Genomic DNA, 11,982 nt, shown 5'->3' with positions numbered 1-11,982 from the left:
GTATTTGGAGGTTTAAAAGCTAAAAGATAAACCCCAAAACTGCATCTTACATCCTGCTACCACATGAGCAGGAAGTTTACTTATAAATATAAGACTACTATACTCATAAATTTAAAAACTCCAGCCTCTGCACAGGAGCAGTAAGTGGAAAAACTCTTGAGGTGAGCCCAGGATCTCTTCTAGAACTCTTGAGGCAGCTCCACACAGAGGAACCAGGTTTAAAAATAGAAACAGCGGAACCACTTTCAGCAAAACTTGCAACACAGGAAGTGAATGAAATTCCATTTAACTGTTACTGGCTCAACAGAAGTTACCTTGCCAAGTTATTAGGCTGAGCCACTGATCTGTAACACGGACACTATTTCCACAGGACAACTCAGCAGACTGACAGCAAACCAGGCATTTTAAATCCAGCAAATTAACTGCTTGTACTAGGGAATTTTACAGCATCAGCTACTGCTACATTGGTTTGGTGCGAAACGCAGAACATGTTTATCACCTCCTGTTCATAGGAGGTTCAGCTCCAAACACACTTTCCACTTAAAGAACTATAGATTCCATTCTTTGAAGAGCTATAAAACCAGCTGGTTAATTCTGCAGCTTCAAGGCTTCTCTTATTAAAAGAGCAAAATGGGAACACTTCAACCATTTTTGTCAGGATTTCAGCTCACACACACAACACACCCCCCTCACTGCATCTGGAAACTAAGCTGCCACCTTCAGAAGACCCTGCACCTGAACTGGTTTCCCCCAAGCCACATCAGAAGTGACTGCAGCCACAGCACTGGACTCATATCCTATTAAATAAACTGCAACAAAGCTGTGCACAGTAGCTGCCACTGCTGTGAAGCTCCCCATCCACTCCCTCACTTTTTAACCAAGTGATCATGCCCACAGCCAAAAAAGCAATAGTTAACTAGTGAAAGGCATTCCCTGCTTTGCAGTATTTCTTCCCATTCTCTTTATATATTTTTAAAATTGGTCCAATTTTTGACAGAAAACAAGCTAAAATAAATGCAGGCTCATGGCAATTGTGCTCAGTGTTAAAAGTTCCACAACTCTCACCTAAACTAGCAATTTAAAGCCAAATTAAAAAGAAATCATTCACATTCCTCTCTCCAACAACATTTAAATGATAATGAATTTCTTCTTGGGTAATAAGCAGTTAGTTAGTGTTCATATGCTGGAGCCTGGCAAGGAAACCTTTCTTGTGGGCAGCTTTGGAGCCTGTTCTTTTCTTTAAGATGTTCTAATTTAAATGCAGATGTAGACTTCACACTAGTGGGTTTTGTTAAACAGCAACAACAAAAAAAGTCTTAGCTGTATTAGAAGGAAGTGACAGAAAGAGGACTCACACCACATGCACCATTTGAGTTCCACATTTTCTGCTCTCTCTTTTTCACTGGCCAGGGGTGTGTGCAAGCTCTCTAAAAGATGAGATTAGAACACTGAACACTCCTGCCTCCTCCCCCCCCACGATGGGCTGTTCTGGTTCATGGCTCAGCTTGAGTGTTCTCCAACTTTTTCCTCTTTAAAATCCAACCTCCCCCCCCCACCCCAACTCATTCTTCATGCATTTCCTTCCCCTTTAGAGATACGCATGGTTATTTCCAGTAGACATTAAATATTGGCAGCTTCTTCCTGTGTAAATTACTAAGTCTTCACTTTGTAAATACAAAAAATATTAAATCCTGCTGAGCCAGCATCCCATAAGGCTGATGTCAGAGATGACAGTTAAATATGGATTAGCTTCCCAAACTTTTTTTGCAATTCCATGTTATATGAAGAGGGTTTATTATATTCCCTGCCATTTTCTCCTCCACAGATTGGTTATTTTTATTAACCAGTTTTGCTTACACTTTGTCTTCCCAAGCATGCAAGCTGAACTAGTAAAATAACTTCCCCATCCAGTCCACATCCTGAAGAATTCCTCCTCCTCAGCCTTTCACCTCAACCCCACCACCCTCCAGCTTGCATAACTGCATTCTAGTGTGGAAACATTTGCAGTGGTCTGATTTTATGACAAAAATAGATTTTCTGATTCTTTCCCCTCCTAATAGACTGTTTTAACATCACCAGCCTATTTTGATTCACTGGTGAAAGCATGAGACTCTTCAGCCTAATTCATCCTTTCCCAAGCAACAGACAATTCCTAGCCCTGTCTGCTGATCAGCAGCTATTTTTCTGTCCTGCCCTATGAAGTATAATTATTTACACAACTGCAAAAAAAGCTGCTGCAGTAATGTATTCCGTGGGGAAAGCTGATGAATGACAGCTCCTCTGTGCAAGTAAGAGGTCTGGAAAAGCAAATAGAAACAACAAAATATTCCAACATAATCACTGAGCCTCTAAATGAAACAATAATCAAGAGCTTAGGCACGTTGAGAGCAGTTGTGACATTAGCATTAATGGCACTATCAATCAGTGCAACCATCACAAAATATAGACATTTAACCAGTTTTTGTTATGACTAGCTAAAAAATAAATTCAGTCAATTCCCAATATTTACAGGTCAGAGAAGCCAAATATTTACCACTGCAGGCAGCAGAGCAAGCTCCTCAGGGCTGATACGGTGGACCCTTCTCCTTTGCATACAGACCTGCTAAATACTCTCTTCAGAATGTCTTTTATTGCACCATTCCAGCTGTGTAGGCTACAAACTTCAGCCTTTAAATGTTTTTTTGGCTTTTCCAAATTTCAAGTGACAAGCCTTAAAATGCCTTCTGCATCAGAAAACACTGTGGATCTATAAAGGAGAAGGACCAACAGCTTTGGAAATGTTTGTAGCCTCAAGAATACCTGCTAATTATACAGCTAACCAATTACTAAAGACTTACCCTTACCTTACTGCAAGCATGGCAAAATATCCAGAATTATTAACTCTTGAATTATTATTTGACTCCATTATCAAAGCCTGGAGATGTTTCCATTGTATCCCAGATACATATAATTTGGTTTTAGACACCAACCTATTAAGCAACTGTAAAACCTCCAAGGAGCAATAGAGGATCTCCTCTAAAAAACCATCCATGCCTACTCAGAAATCACCAAGTTGAATTCAATTGACTTCACAGAATCACACAGAATGGTTAAGGTTGGAAGAGACCTCAAAGATCATCTAGATCTTGGGCAGGGGTGCCTCCTACCAGCCCAGGTTGCTCCAAGCCCCATCCAACCTGCCCTTCAACACTGCCAGGGATGGGGCAGCCACAGCTTCCCTGAGCAACCTGGGCCAGGCTCTCACCACCCTCACAGCCAAGAATTTCCTCCTCATGTCCAACCTCAATCTCCCTTCTTCCAGTTTAAAACAACCACCCCTTGTCCTGTCACTCCCTGCCCTTGTCATAACTCAAATCTTTAAACAGTAACTAGAAGTTACTGCACGTACAGGAAATGCATATATAGCTTTCAAAGCACCCTCAAGAGCTGTAGTTGTTAAACAGAGATGGCAGTGAGCTAAAGCAGAATTGAAAGAGCTTCTTTAAAGCTCTCCTAATAAGTGTGTCCCCTTCACAAAACCCACAGTATAACTTCATGGAAGAAAGGAAAAAATTGATCTGAACGACTTCCCATCTAAACCACAGTGTCAGAGAGCAAAACCAGCCCTTGCTGCCCTGAGAAAGGAGAGGAAGCCATTGAGTGCTGATAGTGAGGACAGCTGGGTGACTGTGGTAGCCACAAGAGCAGGGTGCTTTCAGCAGGCTGAGGGTTAAGGTAGGACCCAAGGGTGCATTCAGGTTTAACAGCTCTATCTATGACTGCTACTAGCTTAGAACTGAAGGAATATTCAACCACACGGGTGAGCACAGCACACAGCCTTTTGTAACCCTGTTCCCAGCACCTCTGCTCCTTTACTACATCCAGGCACGTGTTCTCTGCACAAACACCCCTTTAAACCTTCAATATGCAACTGCCATCTTGTTTTGTACTGTTCTCACTGCCTGCCTTACAGCAAACTTACACTGAAATTGTTTACTGTGAGGGTGGTGAGAGCCTGGCCCAGGTTGCCCAGGGAAGCTGTGGCTGCCCCATCCCTGGCAGTGTTGAAGGGCAGGTTGGATGGGGCTTGGAGCAGCCTGGGCTGGTGGGAGGTGTCCCTGCCCATGCAGGGGGTTGGATCTGGATGATCTTTCAGGTCTCTTCCAACCCCAACCAGTCTGTGACTCTATGAAACAACCAACAGCATCCATATTACCCTCCCACAGAGGTTAAACAGACACAGCAGAGTGTACCAAGCCACTCCATGCCAGGTGACACCATCTTGTAGCAACTGCAGATTCCCAAAGCAGAACAAGGAGCCACAAGTCGGGGCCCATGGTGCTCTCCACAGCTGTGCTCCAATCCTGCCTTAGTCCACCTTGAAGGAACACACTGGAGATTCTCTAAAACACTTGAAAGAGCAACTTGGAAATAAGGAGATTGATGCTCACGTGGTCAAGACAATTCTGATCCTACCATTTGAGAGATTTCATTCACTTCTAATTACTGGACTGTTTGCTGGTCAGAAACACCTGCAGAGCTTTCATACTAGTTATGCAAATGTGAAAGCAGTACATTTGCTCCACATCAAGAGACATTTGGGGGAGGAAAATAAAAGCACACACAACAGGAAACAAAACGAATGCTAAATCTGGAAAACAGGAAGAAAGAAGCTTCAAGGACAACAGGAAAAAGAGTCAGAAAGTCAAGACAAAACGATCAATCAGTACACCAGATTAAACTTTGAAAGGCATGTTTCAAAACTCTGCAGACTAACTTGAGCATCAAACTTGCATGAGAACAAAAGCAAACCAGATTTCTTTCTATAAACACACACAAACACATATTCCAGTGAATACCATGTACTATTTGTTTGCTTTACAGGCTGATGACCAGCTTCCAGAAAGCTTCTCCCACACTTGTAATATTTGAGTCCCTTAATTCTTACAAAAGAAAAAAAATAAATCTTTTTCTTCAACTCCTAACAAGGTGAGATAAACCCCTTAGGTTTATTCACCTTAAAGGTGCATTTATAGCAAAAATTCAATGAATTAAGTTACAGTAGAAACAAATAGCTCTTAAAGTGACCAGGTTTCAAAGCTCACACAACCACCAAGTCAGTGCAGCATTTCACAGAATCCCAAGCAGAAGTGCCATTCTTGGTGCAGGTATCTCTTAAATTGGTGTATAAATCAAAAGCACTGACTACTCTAAATCCTCTTATTTTTTCTATGACAAATTAGAGAATTGAGTAAGCTGCCATACCAGGAAAAGGGTGTCTGATATATCCCCTTTATGGCAAAACAGTGACTGCTGCTTCCTGGGCTGAATGGAAAGGACAGGAAGGTGAAATGAGACCAGCCAGGATGTGATTCTGCTAATAGACTCTTGTTTACAAGACTCACCACAGTTGCTTTCCTGCTAAGTTGTTTATTCATAAATGCACTATGAGCAGCTTCCCAAAGACTCCCATCACCACTGAGGGACAGCAAGCTTCTGCTGGGACCCTGTTTCTGAAATCCACATCTATTGATTTGGAATTCTCTCCTTTTTGCCCATTAGTTAGATGATTAACTCCCTGGAATTATTTATCTTTGCTTCTGTCTGAAAAAAAATGAGTGAGATGTTGATGCTTGACTATCCAACATCATGTTTATGCCATGGAACTCTTTTCTCCTTATATGTTTTATATCCATTATCCTCTGTAGCTCCTCCTGAGAGCTCCAGCTAGCAGCACCTCCCAAACCCCATTTTTCACCCACAACAAGCCAGCTGTGCCTACAGCAACCACATTCCCCCCAAGGCCAAGGGAGGGAGAGGATCAGATGCAATACTACATCTAGCTTTTGAGGTTGAACATTACACTGAACCAAATCCCTGAAGGCCCCCCACACAACAACTTCTCAAAGCAGCAAATTTCCCACATGGAGGTGCCACATTTAGACTCCCCAAACTCTGTCTCTAATAAACTCTTAAGTTTAAAGACTTCTTTCACAAAGACACAATGTTAAACATGAACCCAGAAAAAAAGCTTCCATTTCTTAATCATTCTTCAACACTGCCAGTGAAAAATAAATCAGCATTAAAATGCCTTCTGGAGCCACTATCTTAGTCTTTTGTTGGGGGTTCAATATTACAGAATAGGCCACGTGGAGCTCAGTATCATACCAAGAACTCTACACTTAGACATAAATCTCTTCCAAGTTTGTTTTCACGTGCAGACAACACATCAACCAGCAGACATTTGTTCAAGCTCTTATTACTCCCCAAGACAAATGTATGTTGTAAACACTTGAAAACATTTCTCTCCATTACCTAGGCTGAGAGTTCTCCTCATACATCCGCTCTTTTCCTTCCTTGAAGAGGCTGATGGTCTGCTTGGTTTTCTTCATCAGGTTCTCCATGAAGACTCGGAAATACTCGTTTTCTCCCAAGGTTTCCATCTTCCCTTCGTAGCGCGACAGGATGGTCCGGAGGTGCTGGTAGGTGTCAGGCAGCAGATCCAGGATGTAAGGTGGGCTGTTCTTCAAAGCCAGTTTGGGGTTCTGACACAAACGCACCACCTAGGGTTAGTGGAGAAAGGACCATGTTTAAAACTTCAAATGAGCAAGTAGGTATCACTTAACTTACATCACCAGACACTGCAACAGTCAAGAAACCCCATTTGCTGCTTAAGTTCAATTAGGGAGCTCAGCCATTGTCAAAGGATTACTTCAACCTTTCTTCTGCTGGGTATACAACTACACATCTCATTTTTCTTCCTGCCAAGCCACATGTTCTCTGCTTTTTTTAGCAGTGAGGTGACAGTTTCTCAAAGTTAAGACCTTGAATCTATCAACTGAAAGTTTTACATTCTTCAGTGGATGTATTTGATCATGCAATTGTTCATCAGTTTTTAGGCACTTACTTTTGCATTCTGTAGTTAAGGCACAAATAAAAAGCGGAATATTCCTGTTCAGAGCTCACAGGAAATACAACATCAACATATCTGGTCACAAGAAAAATAATATAGACCTTTAACATACAGAAACAGGGAGCTTCTGTGCCAAAGCTTATGATGCGTGTCAGAGGGTAAGGGAAGCCACTGCACCATCCACCATAGCTAATATTTTCCATTATCTAGACCGAACGACAGAGAGATAATGTCAAAGTGGCTATTTGAAAAATTAGTGGTGCCCTTGCAGTTATAAGTCAGTTTCAGGTGAAGTTTACAGGTTAAGAACCAGCAGCTGGTGCAGTTTTACTGCTGTCTTGCTAGCTAACAGCTTCTAGTTTCTGAGACACACAAACTGGAGAGGAAAGCTGGTACAACACACAAAGAGAGGACTTCCTCAAGTTCTTCACTACAATAAAGGTTATCTGACTGCTGAACACCAAGCACATGAATGAGTCTGAACTAAGACTATTGCAGGTTTCAGACTATGGAGCACTGGAGAACATAAAGCTTAAAGGAAGTGGATAGGAAAAAAGAACAAGCTAACCTCCTTCTGCAGTGCATCATTTCCATAAAACCTTGTGAAGCCTTCAAGAGGAATTGACTAGTTCCCTACAACACACACTTAAATACCCACTTCCCTTAAACGTTTACATGCTAGTGGTAAACCAAGTAATTTATCCTGAAACAGTGCTGCAACACTTGGCCATCCAGGGTACATGCAAGAAGCAAGCTCGTTCAGTTAAGAGACATCTACAATTATATCTGACCTGCAGCAGTGCCCCTGATCAGAGCTGACTGAGAAAGACTCGATTTCAGTGAAGAGAAAGGCACCCAGTGTATTAAAACTCAAGAGAAAAATCTGACTGCGATTAAAGGAATTACATGCCTGAAAAAGCCTCTGCAAGAACACATGGGAAAACAACAACCAGAGATCTCCCTCCATTTTGAAGAGGCTGCCAAGGATTAGGAGGGTCTGGAGAAGGAGATGGATGGTCAGACAACTGACTTTATCCAACTGATTCTGAAGCCTCAACTGCTTCTTCCTTGGAGCCTGTGAAAATTGTAGAATGAACCATATGGAGGAACTGAGTCAACACATTTGTCCCCTGAATCAAACAAGTTCCACTAAGCTGCATGAATGGGTTCTAAACGTGCTCTCAGGCACAACTGGATTGTGCTACAAATAGCAAAATCTTTTCTTCTGCAGGAATTGTTTGTTATGCAGTGGCTTTGAAACAAGTTCTACAAACCATTCATTCTCACAGCCTCTATAAAATGCTGCCCCAAGAAGAGACTTGCCAAGATACTCAAAGAGTTAACAGAAAAGGCCCAAATTGCTGTGATTTTACTATTAAATGAGTTATTTTATTTACAAGTAGACTGAAATTAGCTAAGATAGTTTTGCTTAAATGCTTATGTTACTAGGAACTGCTGCCTCTTGAGCAAACTCGGTTGTTTTATAACACAGCAGCAAGGAAACCAGTTGCATTTTGCTGGTTTCCCTGCGTGTGCACTTGCAGCATCATGACAGTGTCAAAAGGAATGTTCCCAGCCCTGGGAACAGCTGCCCCTCAGCCTTCCTTCCACAGGGACCAGCAATGTGGAAAGAAATTGAGCAAAAAGTGGGAAATATTTCTGATTAGGTGTGATGGCAACAAACACAAGCAAGCATGTTTTTAAACTACCATTCAAACTCACCCAAGGTTGCCTGGCTTTTGCCACTCTCAGGAACAATCCTTTTACAGACGTATTTCTGGGTTTTCAGAAATACCAAAAGGAACATTTCAAGCTTAGCACAAAGATTGGCCTGTAAATAACCCTAAAATTGACTTAAAAGATTTTTCTTTTCCCAAACTCAAGTGGGGAAAACAATCAAAACACAGTTTCCTCCTTCAGTTGTGAAGAAATAATCTAGTATCTGCTTATTCTAGGAAAAGGCCTGGAATTGAATCTCTCCCCTCAAGATTCTGCAGTTTGCCTTCATTCATCTCTGGATTTAGAATATCTCTCCTCAGCACTGCCTTGTGACACTACATACTGAGTGTGTCACAGGCACAATTCACCTGCTGCTTCACTCCAATGAGCCCTGAATCCTCCTCCCTCAGCCTCCTCTCCACCTGTCCCATCCTCTTGCTCCATCCCTTCCCTATCCTGCTCATCTCCAGCCCTACCTCGGAAAAAGCTGGTGCCAGCCTGTTTGCTGCACCCAGGGGCATGGCACCCCACTTCTTGTGCTGGCAAAAAGGCACAGACACCACATACCTGCTGGCCTCAGAGGGGGCAGAGTGCCACAGAGCCTCAGGCCTGACAAGGTGTCCAAAGCCCCCAGATGCTTCTGTGCCAGGGAACAGCTCTTCCCTTCCAGCTCAGATCTGAAAAGCCATAGTTCTGTCCCTCCTTGAAGAGCTAAATGGCCAAGTTCCTCACTGAAACTATACTTCAGCCAGCAGCAAAAGAAAACCTTCTCAAACTTCTCTGCTGCTGAATTTGTATTTGGCTTCTCTTCTGCTTACAATGAAGGTGACCTACAGTGGCATTTGTCTGGATCAGTTTTAGAAGCTGAATGGCATCAGCACACTGCTTAGAGAAGCTTCACCTCAAGGCTCATCTTCCTCCTCCAAGTCTTGCTCCATGTACTCTACCCCCCTTCTGCTACATCCCTGCTTCATCCCAAGTAGTTCCTGACCACACCATCTCTTCTTCAAACCTTCTTCTCCTGTATTACCTGCTGCCCAGATCCCATTTGCAGGAACTGATTTGTAATCTCACCCTTTTGTGTAAAAAATACAAATCGTTTTCACCAGTCAACAAATGATTTGTTTTCTTACACTAAGTACTGCTTTATTTGCTAAAGACAGCGATAAGATAAGCAAGCATGGCAAAAACAAATTAACCAGTTCCTCCAGATTGAGCCAATCAATGCACTTTACTAGGCTGAAAAGCCTGCAAGGGAACTGCTGTGTGGCTTGTCACTGCCAGCTTGCAGGTCCACAAGGCACCTCACAACGTGTGCAGCTTCCAGAGACACATTCCACCTCTGCTCCATAGATACACACAGAATTGTCACCCAATTCAGCTGAGCATCCTGGGGCACAGTGAGGAAAAAGGGTTGTTTCATGTCTGTGCTGTACATGACCATTTGCAGGTTAGTCCTGACAAACATTAGAACTTCAAGCAAAAGAATCTGAAGGACAGGAACGTGCCAGGGAGAAAATATCTGGGCAAGAATCAGCTTGCACAGGAAATTCATCAGTCACATCCGAAAACAGAGATATACAAATGCTTTGACTACACCAGCTAATCATGCAGAGCAACAAATCAGGTTGTGAACACACTGCACACACAGCACACATTTCTGAGAAGCAAACACAACATCTGTTAAACATGCACGTGTCTAATGGATCATTTCTATTTGCACGTTTAATCTGAAGCTGTGGAAATATCCCCACCCTCAAAAAACCAAACCTATCCCACTGCAATTCAAAATACCAAGGTAGTCCAAGCCTTTCTTCAGGCCAACAGACCAGTTTATGAGGTCAAACCCAGTTGATACTCACATCTCTACCACATGCACAAAAATCAAGATGTGCATTTTTACAAGTTGTACCTGTGAAACTTATTCCAAAGAGGAGCACCTTTCCCTCATTAGCATTTAGCCTTTCCCTCAGTTTGTAACAGAGCCACTGCAGCTCCTCAAAGCACTTTTCCCTTTCTCCCAGTGCCTCTCTGTAGAAGGTGATCAAAGCTCATCACAAGTACAGCAAAGCACAACTATAAACCATGTCTTTTTGGTGAGCCAGCCAACACAAAGTGATTTCTTGGCATGGAAATAATTTGTCTTTTTAAAAGTCACCTACTCTGCCTGCTTTAGCATTTACTGCAGGAGATTCAGACACTGCATGCATAAACAATGCAGAGAAAAGAGAAAGGAAAGTTGAAATGCAGAAGCCTGCAGGGCAATTGGATGAGATATGCCCATCAGCTCTGCTCCCAGAAGGGGATGAGGAAATGCTCCCTGAGGACTGCAGGCAATGCTGGCCATGCTCTTACTCTACAGTACTTTTAGGGCCCCGAATCCAACTTTATAAAATGAACTTGCACATTTTGGAACTCCAACATGTCAAGCCTAGCCTCGATTCTAAGAGCTGAACAGCAGAAGAAAAATCAAAATCCCAGGAAAAATGTCAAAAGGTTTGTTTTATGCCCACTTCTGGATGTCTGTGCTCACTTACTGGGTCATTCTATAAATAACACTAGCATCCCACTAACAACTCACCAGGATTTCTTAAATCAATGGCTTTACCAACACACCTAGCCAGGCCAGTAAATCAACTACCATACCCCATCACACCACCAGGCCAAGAGGTCTAGTGTCCTGCCCCAGGCCATGACCATTTCCTGGCGTTTGAAAAGGTGGTGGAGGAGGGGAAGTGTTTTAATGACCCCAGAGCCCTGCAGAAAGGCCCGGGACTGGCAGATGGCCTCTCCAATGCTTACACCACAGGTTCTGGTTGTGTGACGTTAGACTTCATACCCCTTATCTTGCTGTAACCACATGCATTTATTGTACAGGGTTATATTCAGAGTTCCATGGTTTTTATCAGGCTGCCCGTTGGAAGGAAAAGGCTTTGTGCTGAGCTCAGTAACGTGTCCCTGTTCATTCAGGAAAGGGCTAATCTCAGCTGCCACAAAGCAAACGCTCTGCCTCACCATCCAGGCACTACCACAGGCCAAGCCTCACCTTCAGAGGAGCTCGGTTCCTCCTTTGGGTAATTATACACAGGTGGAATCTACTGCTGGCACTACCAGGTGCACCTGCAGCTCCCCATCCTGCCTGCCCCACACCCTGCCTCTCCCCCCACCACTGCCCACCCCTGAGCCTACAGGAATACGAGGTTACAAAGCCTAGACCCCCTAGAGATCCACATCCTCCACTTGAAACCTTCCCCTCTTTCTTCAATCCGCTCCCCCCGCTGCTCACCCCTTCCAGACCAGCTCTTCTCCCCCCATCCCTTCCACCCCTTGCATCCCACTCCCCCCTCTGGCCTCTCCACCCACTCCCACAT

At 43.4% G+C, this 11,982-nt stretch overlaps 1 protein-coding gene across 1 annotated transcript in view; it reads right to left on the bottom strand.

Annotated features, from left to right (window-relative positions):
• Positions 1-6,294: 6,294 nt before the first annotated feature.
• The window catches only part of PDZD3 (PDZ domain containing 3), a gene marked incomplete at its 3' end in the record, with an annotated part of 14,863 nt that continues 9,175 nt past the window's right edge, over positions 6,295-11,982 (bottom strand). The window contains exon 10 of the mRNA XM_009997435.1: positions 6,295-6,542. Within this exon, the coding sequence (XP_009995737.1) occupies positions 6,295-6,542 (248 nt within the window). The remainder of the gene's footprint in view (positions 6,543-11,982) is intronic.

The sequence above is a fragment of the Chaetura pelagica genome, unplaced genomic scaffold (assembly GCF_000747805.2).
Source record: "Chaetura pelagica isolate M959 unplaced genomic scaffold, ChaPel_1.0 scaffold775, whole genome shotgun sequence".
Taxonomy (NCBI): domain Eukaryota; kingdom Metazoa; phylum Chordata; class Aves; order Apodiformes; family Apodidae; genus Chaetura; species Chaetura pelagica.
The sequence above is the reverse complement of the archived record's forward strand: the minus strand, read 5'-3'. Positions and strand labels throughout refer to the sequence as shown.